This window comes from Amphiura filiformis, chromosome 3, assembly GCF_039555335.1.
Source record: "Amphiura filiformis chromosome 3, Afil_fr2py, whole genome shotgun sequence".
Lineage (NCBI taxonomy): Eukaryota > Metazoa > Echinodermata > Ophiuroidea > Amphilepidida > Amphiuridae > Amphiura > Amphiura filiformis.
This window is the reverse complement of record NC_092630.1, coordinates 79,824,633-79,846,058: the sequence shown is the minus strand read 5'-3', so window position 1 is coordinate 79,846,058 and position 21,426 is coordinate 79,824,633. Positions and strand designations below refer to the sequence as shown.

General features: G+C 35.4%; 2 protein-coding genes across 5 annotated transcripts in view; both read right to left on the bottom strand.

Annotated features, from left to right (window-relative positions):
* Positions 1-10,168, bottom strand: part of LOC140149228 (kelch-like protein 24a) — a 46,780-nt gene extending 36,612 nt beyond the window's left edge. For 2 of the 4 annotated variants that reach the window (XR_011858567.1, XR_011858566.1), the window contains exons 1-3: positions 10,042-10,168; positions 5,477-6,645; positions 3,575-5,150 (exon numbers count right to left, since the gene is read on the bottom strand). Coding sequence is in view for 1 of the 4 variants with exons in the window: in XM_072171451.1 (XP_072027552.1) it covers positions 4,423-5,150; positions 5,477-6,645; positions 10,042-10,133 (1,989 nt within the window). In the remaining 3 variants the exon portion in view is untranslated. Of the gene's footprint in view, positions 1-492; positions 5,151-5,476; positions 6,646-9,555; positions 9,731-10,041 lie in introns of those variants that run through there. The other 2 variants (XR_011858568.1, XM_072171451.1) reach the window with 2 other exon arrangements.
* Positions 10,169-13,822: 3,654 nt separating this feature from the next.
* The window catches only part of LOC140149227 (melanotransferrin-like), a 29,080-nt gene continuing 21,476 nt past the window's right edge, over positions 13,823-21,426 (bottom strand). The window contains exons 12-15 of the mRNA XM_072171449.1: positions 21,202-21,318; positions 20,249-20,411; positions 19,266-19,530; positions 13,823-17,074 (exon numbers count right to left, since the gene is read on the bottom strand). Of these exons, the coding sequence (XP_072027550.1) occupies positions 16,799-17,074; positions 19,266-19,530; positions 20,249-20,411; positions 21,202-21,318 (821 nt within the window). The 3' untranslated portion in view covers positions 13,823-16,798. The remainder of the gene's footprint in view (positions 17,075-19,265; positions 19,531-20,248; positions 20,412-21,201; positions 21,319-21,426) is intronic.

Here is a 21,426-nt window from a genome sequence, read left to right as displayed (position 1 = left end):
AGGGTAGCAATTGTAACGGAAAATAAATATATTTCAAAATGAAACATGTACTGATAAAGGAAGACAACTTGAAATAAAACGCAGTTTTGATCATGTCGATGTCATTGACCAAAGGGTTTTTATTTCATCACACCTGAATAATAAAATGAATATAATGATAAAATAATTAATCCTGTTATTAGATTCAACTTCACCGATTTTCGTGACTTTGGTTTTCACAACCAATGATTAGTAGATCGGTTTAGTATATCATTTTATTCTGTTATTACAACATTATTGCACTAATCCACCCATAACCATGTTTCTCGATCCAGTATACTATTGTCTGTCCAATTAACGTAGACACCCAGTCTTTGTTATTTATTTGAAAAAATATCCACTTTCAAAGAAAGTCATGAAAGAAAAGTGTTAACATTCGCTGAGACCTAACGGGATTTTTGTGTTTCCAAAGCATTGAGTGAGAGTTTACCAGAAATTCTATTGAAATTGGAAGGTTTTTCTCAACACTTTAAAAATAATCCGGTAGAAGTTGGGTACCACTATTTTGGAAGGTCTCATTATACAGATTTGTAGGTATTGTGATTTTGGATAGTGAATGGATGAATAGTAAATTAATTATACTCCTCACCAAAAACATTTTATAAAAATGAAAAATATAATTCAGTTCATAAAATGCAGACAGTGTTTCTAATTAGCAGTGATCCCAGTTGTCCCTCAACCAATTACAACAATTCGGCGCGGTATTTGAATCTTGTTCTGTGCATGCTTTTGGCTTGGCCCAATTCCAAGAAAATACAAATTGTATGCCCTATGAATGTTCCGATGTTATTGGTGAGGAGTATAATTCACAATACACTCCAGACGCATAGTAACTTGCCCTAGCATTTGTTATAATGCACCAACTGAAATTATTGATTGGCTCCAAACAAAGGATTTGAACCGGTGTCCTTCACCGAAATCATGGCACAGTGCAGTCCATTCAATCAAATATTGTCATCAACCTATTTGATCGTAGTGTATTTGTAATGCGTGTGAGACGACCTCTCGCGGTAGATTGCAAACATGCTTTTGTTGAATGCATTTGAGTAGACCGCCATTGTTGTGAATTAGTAAAAGGATCAAAGAAAAAAGGGTGGCATCACTGATCAATATGCATGATTACAATGTTCAAACACCCCTTACTGTAAATAGATTATCCCATCAAAAGTTTCAAGTCATTAGGAATATTCGGCTGGACCCAGATATCTTGCTGTAAATCGGTCAAAATTGAATAAAAGTAGACAAGGAAGAATATTTTTTCATTGCTTTACTAATAATTTCTGTTAGGTCTGACCGTGTTTAGCAACTTTTCTTTCATGACTTTTTGCCAAAGTAAAAACTTTAAGAAATATATCCTAAAAACCGGGTGTCTAAGTTATTTGGACAGACAATAGTCTACGATTCCAGGGAAGAAAGCCCGAGAATAATGCCTATTCCAAACAAATACGTTGCCTACTCCAAGCTTTCAGGTATCTTTATTAATTTTACATCTGAAGATCAGCAATGTGCTTTTAAGCACATACAATATTGTTTAAAAACTTCATCAATTTCACCTTTCCCTGCAACATCATGATATCGTTATATGGCAAGGTGTAATGTCATTCGCAATTGAAAATTTTACTGAAATGATGTTTGATAATAAATGCTAAAAAACTACAAATAACTTGAAAAAAAGATGTTTGTTCCTCCTTTTAATACCATGTTTATCATATATGATATATTTCTGCCCTTTTTCATGCATCTGTATTACAACAAATAATTGAATAAATAATTAGTGTACAGTAAAGAATCTACAGTCGTTGTCCAACGATAGAAAATAATAAATATATAGTTAAAACCTTAAAAAACCTCATATACGAGCCGTATTAATCTTGCAAAATTGCACATAGTCTCAATTAAATATCTGTAATAAATATTATAAAGTTAAAGTTGATTTATATTTTGTTCTTTTATGCAATGCATCGATTTAATTTGAGTTCATCAGTATTTTGTTCAATTTGCTCTATTACCTGTCGAATCTAAATTCATACGTGCTGGTAACAACATTTCTAAAAGTAATTACACACACCGGCCAAAGGTATTGCAACATCGGCAAACTGTAATTCGGCAAACTGTAAGTTGAACATTCATCTAATATCCTAAATATATCTAATAAAACGTTTTGTATGAAAACATACCTGAACTACACTTTTAAAATGTTTTCAAAATGTTATTTTACATGGAATGCAAATAGTTTTGATATAGAAGGGTTCACCCGTGGTGACATCATACGTGTATTCCAGTGCTTTTGACGACAGAATAATGCAAATCCGTTTAAATGCAGAGACGAAGCAACTCAGTAATCTACAAAATGTACAGATTCTTTAGAATGGTTAGCAAATGGTTTAATTGGTTTCTGCAAGGTATCGGGAAAATGGTTACAGACGAAGGCTGGGAGGACTCGGGAATTTTCCCCATCTGAGTCCTCCCAGACCTTGAAGCTTCCTTTGTTTTCTAAGGCTGGTAATTTATTTCACCGCGCACATCTATGAATCATTCTTCCATCACTATTTTCCTGGTACCTTGCAGAAACCAATTGAACCATTTGGAGACCATTGCAAAGGCATCAGGACATTATGACTGCATTCAATCGGATTTCCGTCTTTCAGTCATTGTAAGCACTGGAATTAGCAGAATGATGTTTTAAAACTAAAGTGACACTTCCATCCCATCATTGATTAACCTAATCTTACGTATTTCATGCAAAGAACATTTCCATCTAGTACGTCGTGCAAAGCTATTGGATCAATGTTCAACTTACAGTTTGCGGAATTATTCATTTTCACTACAATGTTGCAATACTTTTGTCCAGTGTGTGCAAAAGAAACTTCTAGCCAAGAATCGAATGAAAATTCAACCTATAATTGAATTTTCATAAACTTTTCTGCGCGGTGATTTTCTCAAATTTATTTTATATGAATGGCCTCCCTCCCGCACGCTTAATTTCTTTCTGCAACCATAATGGGCCGCAATATATAACTAACCGCATAGTCCGAGGGAAGTTCCATTATTGTTAGGGTTAGGGTCTTAGGGTTAGGGTCAGGATCTTAGGGTTAGGGTTATGATTAGGGTTTATGGTTAGGGTTAGGGTTTAAGGTTAGGGTTTAGGGTTAGGGTTAGGATTAGGGTTAAGGTTAGGGTTAGGATTAGGAGATGATATACGTATTTATAGCACTAATATACTAGTAATAATATATTGTGTGTATGCACTTTATTGCGTAATCAATAAGTATGATAAACAAACACCTTTCTGGCACAACGACCCATAGCACAGTGGTGCAGGCATTAGACTTTGAATACATAGAGTGTGGGTTCGAACCCCAGGTAAACCGTTGTAGAATTTTAATTCTAGTAAATTTCTTGGCAATACACTCGTGTTATATATGGTCTCATACTTACATGTATGTTGGCGTACTATGTGTTATCGTATTGCGGCACATTATGGTTGCAGAAAGAAATAACGCCTCCCGCACACAGTGGAAAAGTAACTCCTTACCGTGTCCAATATTCTTGTACTCCCAGTCTAATGGTGCAATTTAAGTTTGTGTTCTGCTACAAGATGGTTCAGGTTGCGACTATAATAGCGTAACCCCACCACGAGCAAACCGCTCTCTAGTTTTAATGTTAGGTTAGTTGAAAATATATCGCAGCTTAACATACGCGTAATATGTTTGTAATCCAAAACACCTGATGTTGTGAATATTTTCCGCGTGACGCATTTTCTCAAAAGCTAATGTGCATCATGACGGTACCCTAACATCCTAGAGAACAGCTGTTACTAATTGTAACTATTTATTTGACAGGATTGGTTTTTCTAGGTGAACACTTGGCTACAGGCGTCCACGCACGAAAAACTGATCCTGTCATAATGTGGTCCTTGCATCTTGCAAGTAAAATGTCGTTATAGCATGTGTAGTGTGGTGTTCTTACCATAGACCCGATGGCTATAGTTTAGGGAGTGGCCTTGTAAAGCCGAAAAATAAATTGAATTTCAATACCAAAAGAGAAACCAATGACAATTAATTATCAAAACCCCCCGTGGGTCAAAACCTATGAAACATACACATAAAAATCATTGACGCAACCCTTATGAACTTATTCTTCCACACAACACGGTTCGCACCGCATGTTGCAGCACAAAAAGCGCCTTTCTACTGCACTGCAAATCATCACCAGTGTCATCACGGAAGACAATCATTGATACACATGATGAATCCGAGACTAGTTGCACCTGGCGATTGCCCCAGCACAAGCACAGGCGAGATGTGTGTGATATTCTTATTACAACTGTGTAGCATGCCAGCAAAATGATATCTAATACTAAACATGAAATACAGTGCCTGACTAGTAGCTATCGGTAGATATTGTGACACATCCTTGCATGTATAACGGTCTTGGTAGGAATCCCACTAACGTCGTCCATGTCCCTGTCTTTGGATCGAAGCAATCGGCGCTACTCTTGGCTTCGTCACCGACTTTGCCCCCCATCATCCAAACTTTACCAGCCGCCATCGTCACCCCAGGAAACGTTCTTTGTTCATTTGCTGGTTCGAACAATTGTTCTTCATTCGTGGAAGGAGATAGCATAACCGTATCCCTGGTTTTGCGACCTCCAATTACCAACAGTGAATCATCAATGGAAACTACTCGAAGCGTCTTTCGGTAGAACTCAACTTCCGGAAGAATTGACCACGTATCCGTGACAGGGTCGTAACATTGTACTTGCGTACAGGCACTTTCGGCGTCGGTTGCTCCTCCAATGACATACAACCTTCCGGCGCAGCCAATTACTGAAGGCACGCTAACTGCTATTGGTAATGGTGCAACCTCTCGCCATTCATCCGTCTCAGGGTCGTATTCTTCGACAGATTCCAGACGAGAGTCGCGGATAGAACTTTTCCCGCCAACGACATACATTTTACCTTCCAAACTGGTGGAGCCATGAGAGTGACGAGCATGTAGAAGGCTAGATACGGGTTTCCACAGGTTGCGGGTAAACGAGTATCGCCATACAAGACGGGACGACTGGTCGCATACAGCATCATAGCCTCCGCTCACGTAGATACTAGAATCTGCATAACGGGATAGAAAAAACTTAGATGAGAGTACAATACTAGTTATCTACATATAAAGTAACCATCCATGCATACATATGTTGTGAGACACGTACGAAGAATACGTCCAGTGGATGCAATTGTTATGTACACGACGCTTTCATCGAATTCATTAAACATGAAAGGCTCGAAGAAGGTTGATTGAGAACTGTATTATTAAATGTTTAAGGAGTTAGGTGGATTGTGGCTGGACAATTAGTTTGACATTATTTAAGGCTATTGTCCGATAAATTGCTGGAGGTGGTGATTGAGGAGGAACGAATGTTAAGGATTACTTTACTTACCTATTGCTGCAACACTGTATTTCCTTTTCAAGTGATGTGGCATCTTGGCCAATGGGTGCCATTTTGGATATCTGGTAGTTAATGGGTCACTAACTTCTGTGAAGAACACTTCGTCACTGTACACATATTCCCCATCTACGTCTTTACGATGTCCCCCAACAAGGACAATGACGTCAGATTTCTTTCCTTGTCGTCTGTTAGCCGTGCCAGGACCGAGCACCCGATATCCTCGCTTCATCAGCCATTGGCAATATTTGGCTTCTTGGATAGCCTCCTTACACACTCTTGACTGTTCCATACCTCGACCATCACGTGTTACGATTTCGTCAAGAGACTCTTCATCGAGTAAAGGAAGACGAACACATTTGAGAATGTCATTACGGAAGATGCTTCTATCGAGAGGATCATGGCACAACCATCGTAGAACTGCGTCAAACACCACTTTTTCGGATCTAGTTTTGAGATGGTCGTGTCGAATGTAAGTCATGAGTTGTTCAGGTTTGAGTTCTAAAAACTCGTCTGTCTGGGAAACGTCTTCAAAGTGTGCCAAAACGTAGCCCTCAGCGTCCCCCTGCAAAGGAAGGCATCGGTACGTCTCTGCAAACTTAGCAAGGGTAAGACAATTAGAAGCGGTGATATGCTTCTGTAAAAACTTACAACATGCTCTTGAAACGGTGTCAAATTGAAGAAAATTTGCCGCCACGTACAAATCTTGGGCATTGTCCTCAGAAATCACGATTTGAGTGCCATAGCAGTAATCGATTAAAAATCCAAGCATGGTAGGTGAGACTTCGTGGAGAGACACTCTTGTTTGAGATTTCTCCCTCATTTCATTGGCAAACATAGCTCGGAAGTATGGACTATTTGCTGCCAGAATTGCTCTGTGACAATGGAATTCTCTGACTCCAACACATAATATGGTATCGGTACATTCTGCCAGGAGTCGCATTTCATTGAGTGTCGTCAATAGGTCCGACGCCGTCGAAGGGACATGGAGAATTTGACTACTGTCGACGTCACCACCGCTAGCAGACGGATCTAAACGGCCCATGAGCAGATGTCTCCTCTTCTGTGTGTGAATGTCATTCGATGGTGGTAGGAATGGAGAATGCAGGAAGTTGAATTCGTTGTTGAGGTCTGAGCCACAATACTCAAATCGGGATCTGTAGCTGAGGAAACACACAGTTTATAAAAGTTGTTACGACTATAAAAGAGCTGTTATAACTACACGTACTTTCACTGTAAAGTAAGGCTTAACACTTTTTCTGTATCAATTAGTCTGTTTATAGCCGCGGGAGTTTGAGTTGAAGATTTGAGAAATTAGCACAGATACAATGCAAATTCGAAGTCCACGATATATCGTGGACTTTGAGTTCTGATATTGACATGATTGATGTTAGGATTGACTCAAGGTATGATGTTTATTTGATGTCGACCAAAAGAATTACAGGACATACAACTAAATAATATCAATTGGAATATGAGTGGAAGGAGGGAGTGACACCGTTCTGATTGGTTAAAAGTGAAAGAGCTTGGGATTTCTGATTACCGAGAAAACATGTCTATCTCGTTCAAAGGTTGAAGATTATACATCTTTCAAATTCTGATGTGTTCGTCATGAATTCTGATTGCAAAACTAATTAAAACCAAGTCAAGCTCCTTCCATACAACAGTACAATGTAACAATTACATTGTATTTGTTACGTTACATTTAGGTCTACAAATACAATGTAACGATTTGTTTTTACCCTCTTTAAAATACAATACTGTTTTAAAATGACGGTAAGTCTTTATTTTGCTAAAGGACGTATTCTTTTTTATTCTTGAGAATCCAAAAGACTTCATTTTCTCAAAATTTCGTGAATTGACTTAACATTTATGATTTAACAAGAACTAACTTTTAAAAAAACAACGCCATGGATAAAGATCATGTTTCATAAGTTTGCATTGACAAGTACTTGGAATTTAAAAACATGATTATGCGCCAACTTATTTGCCCGGGGGCACTCACATTAATGGTCTGTACGCATGCGTGACCAAAAAAACAAGTAAAAAGGGGTGTTGTTTTAGGCAAGTTACACGAGTGACGCATTTTAGGGTCTAAAAACACTGATTTTCAAGAATAACGGTAGTTTTCTGAAACTGAACAACTTGTTTTGGGTACAGGTAAATTTTTGGTAAATTACAAGTCCAGAAACAATGAGAAATGGTACATTTGTTGCATTTTCACTAGCCAAACATTCATTAGGAGGTAAATTTTATATTAAATTACCTTATTAAGGGGCTAAATTTGATGGTAGGGTAAAACTCGTTTAAGGGGTTTAAAAAATATGGTCACGCATCCGTACACTATGAGTGGCCCCTGGGCTTATTTGATATTTTAATGTGCACACTGATGACCCGTACAGACGTGTCAATTTGAATTAGATTCAATATATTTTTTTTTCAATATAATTATTTTCAATATAATTATTATCATGTTTATCACTGCATGGTCTTTTAGCATGTTTTGTATTGTAATATAGGAACTATAAATCCGGGTTCACATGGCTTGACTTTTATATCGTATTATATACGTGCTGCTGCTGATGATTTTATCTTATTTGCATTTTACCAAATTCTATATAGTTATGCTGGTATAGGTTTATACCGTAGCACCAGATGGATATTATTGATCTAGTCATTTGCATACTCATTTTATGCAATAAATTCACCGATTTATGGCATTGATTACATCTGTTTCTAAAATCATATGTCTAGAATTGATATCTTTTAAAAGAATTGTAAAATTGTAATTTTCCGACTGAGGAGTGCCGTGATGGTTAATGATTATCTATACTGTGGGTGTGTGCTTGCTTGCACATTATGTCCGATATTTTATGCATTTTCAGATATTTGCAAAATATATAGCATTTGCCAGTTACGTTTTTTAAAATTATAATGGGTGATTTTATTTCTACGAAAATCGCACACGTGCAATTATGAGCATTTGAATCTCAATAGTATTATTACGGGCAATTTTCTAACATTTTAATTAACCCGAGACCATATATATTTTCCTATATATAAGTGTTGCATTATTGATACTCTTGGCAAATATAAAGTATACATTTTTTCACGAATATAATGCGCATTAATTCGAAATATTGGGTGTTTATTTTATGAAGGAAGCATTTGGTATACACTTTATCCCGGTAATCACGTTGGTGTTTGTTTCTTTGTTAATTGCTGTTGGTATTATCATTATTATTATTATTATTAGCCTATAACTATTATTTTATTGTTATTATTATAATTATTATTATTAATATCATCGTCATTATTGTTGTTATTGTTGTTATCATTATTATTAATATTGTTATTATCATTATTATTGTTATTATTATTATTTTTTATTATTATAATTATTTATCATTATTATTTATTATTATTATTCCTACTTTCGTAATAACTATTGCAATTAAAGCAAATTAAGACACGGCTCACTGTAATCAATATGGTTTATCATTTCTTAATTAATCATAAATAAGGACACGAGTGCACTATTTGTCATTGTGCTGTGCACACATATAGCTTGCATGATAATTAACTCTTGCCATTCATACTAAATATCGCGCGAGTTTATGAAATTAAAAAATAATAAGTCGATCGACGACTTTATATTATGGCTAGCTCCAATGCAAAATATAATGTATCTCGGGTTTTCATTTGCTCTCTTGGCAGCATTCTGTAAAAATAAAAGCACCTTGTCTTAAGGTATCCCGTTTATCATAACTTGAAATTTGATGGTATAAGTTCTTAATTTTAGGCACCATGATTTTTGATCTCCAGGCAATGCTATGCATTTTTACCATCATTACCTTTTATACATATATTTTCACTTGACGTTGACACATAGAACACTGGTGTATTTATTGTAAAAACTGCAATATTGAAATAAACAATATACACGTCCTATAACACATTTTTTTCCATCATATATCTCTTTGGAAATGTTTATTAAAAAAAGAACATTTTGATATTTTTTACATTTTGTTATTTTGATATTTTTTACATTTTTAAATAACAGATTAACTCACCTATGCCTCCCGTAGCTCAATTCACCCGATTCCATTGCCGGATTTAAAATCATGCTGATGTAAATTTAAAATTTCACCATTTCAAAATTGCACTGTAGTGTACATCAGCTCATGATGTACATCATTCGCACTGATTAAAGCAATAAAATATGCTTAAAATAAGCCAGATGCTCTACACATTGCAAAAATAGGTGCAATTTTGTTACCATTTCTGCTCTGGTTTATACGCATTCTATCATAATAGAGCGAGAGTACCGTGTGTTTATTATACGCTTGTGTGAACTCAATGAATTAAAATCCATAATGAGATTCGTGATTTGACAGGGCAAAATGCATTATTCATGAACCAGGCACGCGCCGAACGGACTTATATCTGAATAAAATTATTATTATGAATTACAGGTCCCGATATTTAAACAGGGTCAATGACACGATTTTATGAATGAAATTGTGTAGTAGAATAATTAAAAATAATATTTTACATACCTGTGTGGGGTTTTCTTCGATGTTCGCCTGCGTCTGTTTAAATGATTGGTGCTATTCAGGTATTCGCGTGTATAGAACACCGGAAGACTCATTTTCAGCGTAACACGGGCCACAAAGACAAGTGCTCAATTGAGAAGAAATCCATTATTTTAGCGGACATAAGAAATTAAGAAGTCCGGAATTGATGACGTTTCACAAAGCAAGTCTAGTCTTGTTCTTAAAAGTTATTATAAGCACTTTTTGTTATTATATCTTAATTAATGTCGCAATTTTCGTATACTATATTTAGATAAATTATTGAAGATACGTTTGTGAAGACCTTTCATGAACCTTTCATGAAATAAATAAATAAATAAATAAATAAATAAATAAATAAATAAATAAATAAATAAATAAATAAATAAATAAATAAATAAATAAATAAATAAATAAATAAATAAATAAATAAATAAATAAATAAATAAATAAATAAATAAATAAATAAATAAATCTTCTTACTTTCTCTATTATGAAGAGCTTAGTTACAGAAGCAATACATCCACTTTTTGAGAAAAACAGTTTTTTTAATTGTGCAATTATTACTTGTTCGATTTGATTCAATTTTGGTTTTGAATAAAGTGTTGATGAATAGAAACTAAAAGAATAGGTTTGGTACAATTTTCAAGCCTGCCTATTTATTGTATTATTTATTTTGTATTGCGCCCTTTGTGGATGTAAGGCCTTTTGCAACTAAATACATTTACCCCTTTTCTAGAAACCACCTTTGCAATCAAGTTGTTGTGTTTTTTGAGCCCATTTTTTGCACTATTTTTTGCAACTTGACTAATGATTTCAAAAAACAAACAAAAAAGATCAAAATATCTTATTTATTTTTTTAATTATGAATTTTTAATTAAATTCGGCAATTATGCCATTTTCTACAACTTTTGTTAATTAAAATGATTTTTTCAAACATAGTGACCACATAGTGATCCAAAAACAGTTCCTTGTACTTGTAGTTTAAACAGTTAAAGAACATTCAAGGCTACTATATAGGCCTATACATCAAAAAATTAAAACAAGACTATAAGTTCAGATTTCCGGAAATTCCTTAAGATTTCCCAAACGGGAAATATACGATATCTCCGGAAAGGAAGGTGGTAGGAAGGTCAAACAACCACCAAAAATGTGTATTTTTACCAACTCTATAATGTCATGCAAATAACCCAATTTCAGCCAGAGGTAGATGTAAGGGCTTTTGCAACAAAGTAAGCTCTTCATAAAGCTCCCTCACCCTCTCTCCATACCGGCGTTATTGTATAGGCCTACTTTTTCATAAAATGAATTAGGGAAGGGGTTGTTGAATATGTTGTGGTAACCCAAAATAATATAGGGCACGGACAAAAAATAAGGATGTTTAACAGCTCGGACAGCGACGTTTGCACAGTATTTTTGTGGGACGTGAGAGCACATCGAATTGCATTCTGAATACGAGGAATGTTCTTCTGATATTTAAAAAAAAATGATTTTTTTTAAATTTTTATTTTTAATAATCGGTAAATATGTGTTTTCAAAGCATTTGTTGGTAACATTGTGTGATTAGCTAAACACTTTAATAAATAGTGAAGATATTATGTGAGCCTAGTAAGTAGTATGAGTTTGGAAAGTTTTGAGCATCTCACACGTTGCAAACTTATAAATCTTCACAGGCTCTAAAACGTAATATTGGTAGCTTAAGGGATCTAAAATGAGCGTTTATTGCGTTTCGATAGTATTTTTTGTGGCACATGAGAGCACCTCAGACCTATCGAATTGTATTCTGAATACGAAGCATGTCTTTCTGATATCAAATAATTTTCATTTTTGAAAATCACAATATAATACAAATTTTATGACAAATTATAAAATTTGATATTTTTCGAATTTTTGATATATAACAGTCCTCGAAGTAAATTATATAAATCTAATGATATATTCTTAAAGTGTATGTAGCAGGGAGGAAAAGCCGACGGTCAATTGAAAATTTTGACCTTTCATATTGAAGATATGGATTTTTTTCCCAAAAGACCTAATTTTTTTTTGGTGTTTTGGGAAAAAAATCCATATCTTCAATACGAAAGGTCAAAATTTTCAATTGATCGTCGGCTTTTCAACCCACCTACATACACTTTAAGTATAAATCATCAGATTTATAAAGTTTACTTCAAGTACTGTTAAATATCAAAAATATCAATTTTAATGATTTGCCATAAAATGTGTATTAAATTGCGAATTTCAAAAATTCAAAATTATTTGATATCAGAATGACATTCTTCGTATTCAGAATGCAATTCGATATTTCTGATGTGCTCTAATGTCCCAAAATAAATACTGTCCAAACGTTCATACCCCAGCCCTTAACGTATAGTAACCCTAAATGGGACCTAATAACTCTTTCCGAGACTCAAAGCGCAAGAACTAAATGAGACAAGAACTTAATACCCTTCCTGCAACCTTTACAGGCTCTGGGTCCGGTAAGTGACCCTAAGAGGGACAAAAAAATTGACAAAAATAACCCCAGACCAGCAAAGTCCTATACTTTGTCTACTTTCTTCTCATAAGGGCTCGGATAGCGACGTTTGTACAGTATTTTTGTGATAGAGCACATCAGACATCAAATTGAATTCTGAATACGAGGAATATCCTTCTAATATCAAATAATTTTAAGTTCACTTCGAGGAATATCAAAAATATAAGTTTTCAATAATTTGACATAAAATTTTTATTATATCGCGAAATCAAAATTATTTGATACCATCAGGACACTCGCATTCAGAATGCAATTTGGTGTGTCCGATGTGCTCTCAGGCTCCACAAAATACTGTGCAGAAGTGAGTGACCGTCCCCTAAACGTCGGTCTACTTTTCGGCGTAGTGTTAAAGCTTAGGGGTACTACACCTGTGGTAATTTGTGATTATTTTTGAATTTTTCTCAAAAATAATAACACACTGGTAACAAAAAGTTATGTATATTATTGGGGCAAGAACTCCAATGACCGCACTGAAAATACAGTGACTCAAGACAAGCAGTTCAGTATGATAGGAAATGAGGTACCTCCTAGCGGTACCTTATTTCTTATCATAAATAACAAACCACTTGTCTTGGGTCATTGAAATTCCAGTGTAGTAATTGGATTCCTTGCCCCTATAATATACTTTTGTTACCACTGTGTTATTAGTTTTTGAGAAAAATGCAAAAATAGACACAAATTTATCAAGGGGTGTAGTACCCCCTTAACATGACAATTCCCACCGATTACGAGCTAATCAAACTAAGGTGGAAAAAAGGATTCAAATTGTGCCGTTTCATCTGCCAAAACATATTGGCAAGCAGTTTTGGGGTAAGCCGTGTGAAACACTTATTCAGTCCAGGACATGAACAACGCATTCCTTGAATATTTTGTATTACCAATGGTCAGCATTTGGATTTGGCACGGGTTTCATCGGGTCTTGTGTAGGCACCCAATAGCCCAGGGTATCTGTGGAAAAACTTAACGATTTAAAAATTCCTATCAACTTTAAGTCTAAAATACATATTTCGTCACTCTTGGAATAAAAAATAAATCTTTAGAATTTGAAAATAAGCTTTCGAACTTGCTCACAGGCTGACCACTGCTCCAAGTTTTCGAGCCTCCCGCACAGCCATAACATGTTAGGAGATTTATATAAGCAACAATGACACATATTAAATCAACCACTAACTCATATTTACCAAGTTTCCAAATGTAAGCAACAATGACACATAAATCAATCACAAACTCATATTTACTGATACTATCAATTTTATTAACCACAAATTCAATATTCCAGATCTTGACATGAACACAAAGATTATACAACAACTCGATGATGAATAGAACCTGCAAACTTCTAGCAGAGATGTATACAGATCACAGTTTCTTTCAATAAATTGCATTTAATGCTAAATCACATTGTTTTTTCACTCTTTGATTACTTAAATTATTAAAACAATAAAATGAAAGACCTACAAGGGTTTGTGTGTTTGTTTTTGTGTGTGCCCATGTCTGTGCAAGCTAAATATAAAACACATGAAAGATATGAACATAACTGCATGACCACTCAGACATCCACTTTGTAAGTCTTTAATTTGTTTTCTATAAAAGTTCCAATTATAATGCACAAACCCTGGATAAATTGAACCCCAAATAACCAACCTTGTTAAAAGTATGGGAATAAATTTGGCATAACCTCCACTGGCAAGTTATTGAATTAATCTTTAATATAACAAAATGAGTAATGTACAGGGTGTGCCAAAATGATCCCTTAAAATGTTGTGTACCAGTACCAAATATGTGACCATTAATAAATTCTTTCAACTTTATGTTAGAAATGAAATAATTCAATCAATCTTTAATTGGGATATAATTTGTATCAAAATGATTGGTACACATAGTTGACAGAAGAAAAAGAGTGACACATGTAAGTGCAACATTAGATCCACTTAATGTCCGGTAAATAATGTACTTAAAGCTTCGAGTATTTTGTGATCCTAGCATCCTCTTTTTATGAAAATTTTCAGTAGATATCCACGAAAAAATCTTATTCTCAAAATATCAGTTGATTCAGATTTTTTGTTTGGGAGTCATGCATGATATTGTGTATTACACAGCTCAGTGTTGTAATTTCGTTCTGGAATTTAAATTTGACGATATTTTTGCTACACAAATTGATCAGCAAGACATTTTTTGTATGCAAACATTATGTAACTAAAGGTTTCCAGTGGTATAAAAATCTCAACTTTTTTTTAGAAAGGAAGGGGGAGATGAGGCTGTGGATCATGAAATGCCTCTTTAAAACTGCAAATTCTGGTAAATTATTAAGTGGGTCCATTGTTGCAATTTCAAGAGGTATGCTTTTCAATAAAACATCAGAAACTGATGGGCACCAATCACTTTGGTACAGATTGTATGATCAACATATTTAAAATATCACCCTAATTGCGGCTAAAATTTTGTTGATTAAAATCATCTGATAATTAACACATGAAATTTCAATTCACATAATATACAAAACAAATCAATTCACAATGTGTATATACACATGTTAGAAGTTTCATACCTCATAAAATTGATCTCTATATATACACATATCATTGTTTTTGTAACATGAAATGTTTTTCATCTGTTTAATATAAATCTTTTCATCAACCATGAATATTATGTGTAACTCATGATATGAATAACTTGAATGTAATCAAGCTCCTGATATTTAATTAGTATCATATAGCCTCACAATTATCTTCCCCAGTGCAGAGTAATCTCAATGGCTCAAATGTTATCAAACATGGAATTATCCAACATTATTGGGCTAACCCATTTAAAGTCCACACTCCCCCTGTGTAGGGGGATTATGAATTTCAAGTGGAATATCACATTAACCAACTCTATTTGAAACTCACCCTCCTTCTGTGATAGATCATTTTCAGAGGGTGTGTGAAATTCAAATGCAGCTGCCTAATTGTAATGTGTTCATTCTATTTGAAATTCATACTCCCCCTGTGGATTAGCCTAATTGAGGTCCCCTGTGTGACATCATTTTTGGCCATCTTATGGGTAAAATCAATATTATATACCTTCAAGTATAAAAAAAATCCTGTGATAACATAGTGACAAGCACACAGACTTGCACCAATGACAAGATGGCGTAAGGCTGACTGCCTCTATGCCGACACTGAACATTTTAGTTTTTATGGACTAACTCAAAAACAAATTATAGTGATAAAAAAAAATGTAAAAAGGGGCAAGATGAAATCTCCAGACAAAATGCACCCAAACAGACTCAAAATAAATAAAAACTTGAGGAAAGTAGCAATAACTGCATGTTGAGGTGAAGGAACAGTTTGGTAGGTTGTTTCTTATAGGAAGCATGCTTTTAGTTGTTTGGAGCAATTATACAGCATTTCACTATATTATTTGAAAAACCTTGACATTTTTTGAAAAAAAGTTGACCCATGATTATGTTACAAATTAGGGCCTAATTGTTACTACCATTTTCAGATAACTTCTGAATAACAACCTTTCAGAATTATGATGGAACAAATCTCCTAAGTGAAAATGAGTTGTGATCACAGACATTAACAAATTTAACTAAAAGACACTTACAAAACTTTGACAAATTTGTGTTAACACAAACTTTGCAGTAAATTTCACACATCGATCATACAAATATGCAGACAATCTCTTTGCAGGTATATCAAGTGTTGTTTTCTTGTGTTAGTATTTTTGGGTTACAGATAGCATCATCTCTTCTCTCCCTCTGCACCATCAGCTCTAGCACACCCGGGGCTCGAACCCGGGACTGTGAGCTTCTTGGCAGAGGTTCCTAGCCAAGCGACCTGGATAGATAGATGTTAGTATATACAAATATATGTGGGTTTTAAGGTGGAAATGGTGAGAAGCAAAGCAATATCTGCATGATAAAGGAAATAGGAAAGAGGTAGCAGAATTCGGAGTAGTCTGCTGCAGTACTGAGAAATCTAGATAAAACACATTCAACCTTAAAACTGGCTTTTGATCTAACCAGTTTGTTAAGAAAGTCTATCTACTAAATAACATGCAAATCCTGTTCTGGTTTGCTAGATCATTTGAAACTCCCAATGAAGGTTATTCGCCAGGTCGTGGCGCCGACTCACGCCGATCGACTAAATCGGGCGGCCAAGTGTGGCGCTTCTTACGCCGACATAACAATAGCCCTCTCCTCCATGGGGCATGCTAGGATAATCAGATCGCCTTGAGGATGGCTACCAGCAACAACAAGATGGTGATGGATGGATGCAGGTAGGCAGCATCGTTAGTACTATCACAGTTGATGGCATGAAGATCCTTGACATATTCAGGGCTCAGATATTCATCATATTCATCACGTGCACCAACATCAGCAAGATATATGGTGGCATCCTTGAACAGTAGATCTGAGCCAGCATTACCATTGGCTGCATACCCAGAGGAGTCAAACATCCTGAAGCCTTGATTGTTGGTATCATGACCAAAGTGTTTCTGAAAGGTGGAAAAATGGTTTGAATAAGCATTCAGAATAAACAACTTCTGTATTATGAAAATGAAAATATTTCTTATTTATGAGAAAGGTTCTTGTATACATAAATGACAGCCAGTGAAATTAGAACAACAGGTTTGTAAATACAAACAAGTAGACCACCTAACGTATCGTACGCTATTTTATGCGGTTTGTATTGCAAGGAGATCACTGGCTTGTGCAACGTTATTTTGTGTGGTTTGCATAATTCATTGACCTACAATTTACTCATAGACTAATTTGCAGTCGTTTATAATTTTCTCCAGCCAGGGTCAACAGGATTGTTACTGTTTTTTGTTGTTTTGAAAAAGGAATTTTTATTCTATAATGATAACGACACAATGCCATAAAGGATACTAAATTTATTGAAAAAATGATACCCCCATTGGATGAGAATGACTTTTTAATGGGGACTTTGTGTGAGAGCCTAAAGAAGCCTCGAAAATTGAATTTCTAGTTCTAAATGACTTCAAATGGCTTTTTCATTTCAAAGTCTTTGGGTGATAGATCTAAAGGAAAAATATGGGGTCTTTGGTTTACACAGCATGTACTGGTAATGGGGTCTTTTGGTGACAGCGATGGTGAAAAAGGGGGTCTTAACAGCCCTACACATACGCATCACCTTCACAGTGGGAGTGCCCCCCCCCCCCCCCCTCGGATTTCAGCATCTCACATCAAAGCTCCCATTGGGGGCCCCATTCCTTTTTTAAAGGGCTTTTTATTGTATAATGATAACGACACAAAGGATACTAAATTGATTGAAAAAATGATACCCCTTGCCCCACCCCCCCAATTTGACATTGCATGTATAACGTTCTATGTTCATCAACTGTGACCATTTCGAATTGAAGGCAACCCAACTATCTAGATTTTTATCAATTTTAATGGCCATTTAATCAAATAATATTAGGTTTTATGAGTGTAGATTAGTGGCTAGACATGGGATTGATGGCATCATATCCCACAATGCAAATTGATTAAGTGACCTTCTGAGTGCAAGTCTGATTACATTTGGCAAAATATCATTAAAACTCCCACTGCATGATGGGTATATTACAATTTCCCCAACATATTTGCCTGGCCTAATTGATTGTATTTTATAGCTCTCATTTTATTTACTCACAGTATATGATAACAAAAGGTGCTAATAACATGTAAACACAGAGTGTGTACTCAATTGAAAAATCAGGAACAATTATATACAGTGTTTCTAAATCAATGGTATAGTTTTACAGTTTCTCTCTACTAAAAGAAACTTTAACCATTAAAACCAATTAACAAACATAACATCAAAAGTAAAACATATTCCGATATGACTGACGGACGGATCTTCAGACGGAAGCGTTCTTATAATCTTTACTCTATTCCATGGCGTACGATAATAATATGCAATTGAAGTCATTAATAGTCATACTCATACAGGTAAAGGCCACCCTATGCTATCAACATACATAGTTTGAGTGCATTTACGATAAGCTGCAAAGTGGATTCATACAAATTTAGGCAAAATATGCAAATAAGCTCATTAATATTTAAAAAATTCAAATATCATGACACAAAATGATAACGTACATCAGACCACTATATCCTATCACAATACAAAGTTGAAGTTGATCAGTTATTGCATTTAAGCTACCACGTGGATTAATGAAAATTCAGGCAAAATATGGAATTAACATGACACAAAACTACACAGCACATTAAGCCACCATATCAGCATACCAAGTTTAATATAATATTGGATGGCTGAGCATGATACCATAACATATAGGACGAGTCATAAAAATATCAGACGAGCCAACGGCGAGTTCGATATATGACGAATCCGATATGTTATGGTATCATGCGAAATAAGCCATCCAATATTATCATTATTAGGTTTTCTTAACTCCTAATAACCCTGAAAACATAATAATGAAGTTGATTGGTTATTGTGTTGGAGCTGAACAGTGGATTAATGGCTTTGCGTCCACCCAGCCTGTGAAAGAACTGGACAACCATCTGGAGGAATTGAGCCTGAAAAATATTTCTTTGTATTCCAGTATTATGCAAATCATGTAAAGTAATGATATATTTGCATTTGTGAACAAGAAAATGCCATGAGTGTTTTTTTTCTTTCATGAAAAGGTTTTGTATGTTAAGATGCAATCTCACCTGTGCATTAAGCAACAAATCAGCGATTTGAGAGCGTTGTGTAGTAGTCTTCTTTGATGAGGTAACCAATGCATGGGAGGCTATCTTAGCCAGGTTACATGTTTGCCAATCATCCACAGCACCCCGTCCTCCATCTCGACACAGCAGCTGGAAGTCATTCTTTGTAGAGGAGCTGGCCCATGGGAATTCCATACTGCTTCCAAGGGTGGATGATACCGTGGTATGCTTGACAAAGGCAACATCACCTGCGCCTTCAACGAGACACCTGGGGTTGGGAGGAGTTGAAAATCATTAAGAATCAAATAACGACAATGTCGCAAATTTTATGCCAGAGCTAATCTAGAGCAGTTATCAAATTTGGTAACGCTGAAGGGTTGCGTCTAGATAGCTAATAACCCCCTACTTGAAGCTCTGCAAATCCAGGTTTGAAACTACATGTGACGGCAAGGCATTCCACATGCCTTGTCACCCTGCTACAATAATTGCTAAGTCATTTTTTGTAATTTTGAGAATGAAGTACAAAATATGGTTCAAGCATGCATCAGTTAAGTAATCACCCTAATTATTTCTGAATATCCCCGTTAATTTGTCTTATTATCATTTGTTCTTGTGCAAAAATTGGTGAATAAATATGTTTAAATGCATGCTTGAACCATGTTTTGTACTTCGCTCTCAAAATTACAAAAAATGACTTGGGCAATTATCGTAGAAAGCTGACGAATTGTGGTGTCATATTCAATTTTGAGTTCCGTATTTTCAATACTACATTGTGTAGACCACCCCATTACTGGACAACCAGTTCAAAAGATATCAGCAGTTCCAAAGCAATAGGAAACAAAAGGAAATAATATTATATTAAAATCATCTTTAATCTTGTTCCAATCTAATATTGTCCCGTTTTTGCAAGTGAATAGGAAACATCTATCATATGTGATATGCACATCTTGCATGCATTAGCAATAATCTAGAGGAAAGAAGAATACCTGAAAGCACCATCATAGCCATAGTATGGCTCATTGGCATTGCGAACACATTTGTTGTCATTGGTTCCTGTGCAGAGCTGACAGAGGTTGTCTGGATTAGAGTTGGTTAGATCATATGCTGGTGATTGAGCACCCGGTACACAACTAGCACTGAAGAAATTACCTAAAACGAAAAGAAACAAAACATAAGTACAACTCACAATCACATCCCTGTGTTTATAGCCCCTTTCCTATATTGATCAAGGGCTGATTTTCTATTGACTATGCTTTACAACAGTGGCACAGCCAGGTTTTCGGAACCGGGGTGGGGGGGCACAAATTTGTTAATGTACTGACGGAGGTCTTTTTTGCAGAAGTTGTGAATTGTTGAGCACCAGTGCGCTCCAGAACCTAAAAAGTGTGGGGGGCAGGTTGAAACAAACTTTTCACTGCACATTTAATATAATACTAATAAATGAAACATACACAGGCAGATTGGGGCAACATGAAGCAGTGCACACAATAACCTCATGAATGTAGCATTTTGAAAGTGACAAAGATTACAAAACTTTATAATCTTGAAGCATGCTAATTATGAACACAGCGAGTGAGTGTTGATCTGTCATGCTGTGATGAGCCCATTACAAAAGCTGGTGGGAATTGCCCTGAAGGAGGAAATATCACAAATGTGTCACTTTTGAAATGTTCTCTTTTTCCATTCAAATTGGTACAACTTGGTATAATGAGGTGTAAAAATACACAGAATAAAATGATCCATCTATTGATTACTTTATTTGGTAATTTAGGTTTAGTGTCTGTAAGATTTTGTTTTAAGTGTATGGATACTTTTTGTGTGCAGCCACTGCTACATCCTTCCACACTTCCTTCCACACTTATGTCACCTCTGTCAATTAGGTGCCCTATGGACCCCAAACACTACCATTTACCCCTCCCATCATCATCAATATACTTACCAACAGCCACTGCTACATCACATCCTTCCACACTGATGTCACCTCTGTCAATCAGGTGACCTATAGGAACCACCCAGCCACTACTCTTCATAATACCTGTATGGCACGATTTTTTGCCTATCAAACAAAATAAGACAAATATGAAAATAAATGTAACAAAAATGGTGCAAATTCTGGTATACTGTGATAAAGCATTTTTTCTGGATGTCCATAGTAAACGGTTAC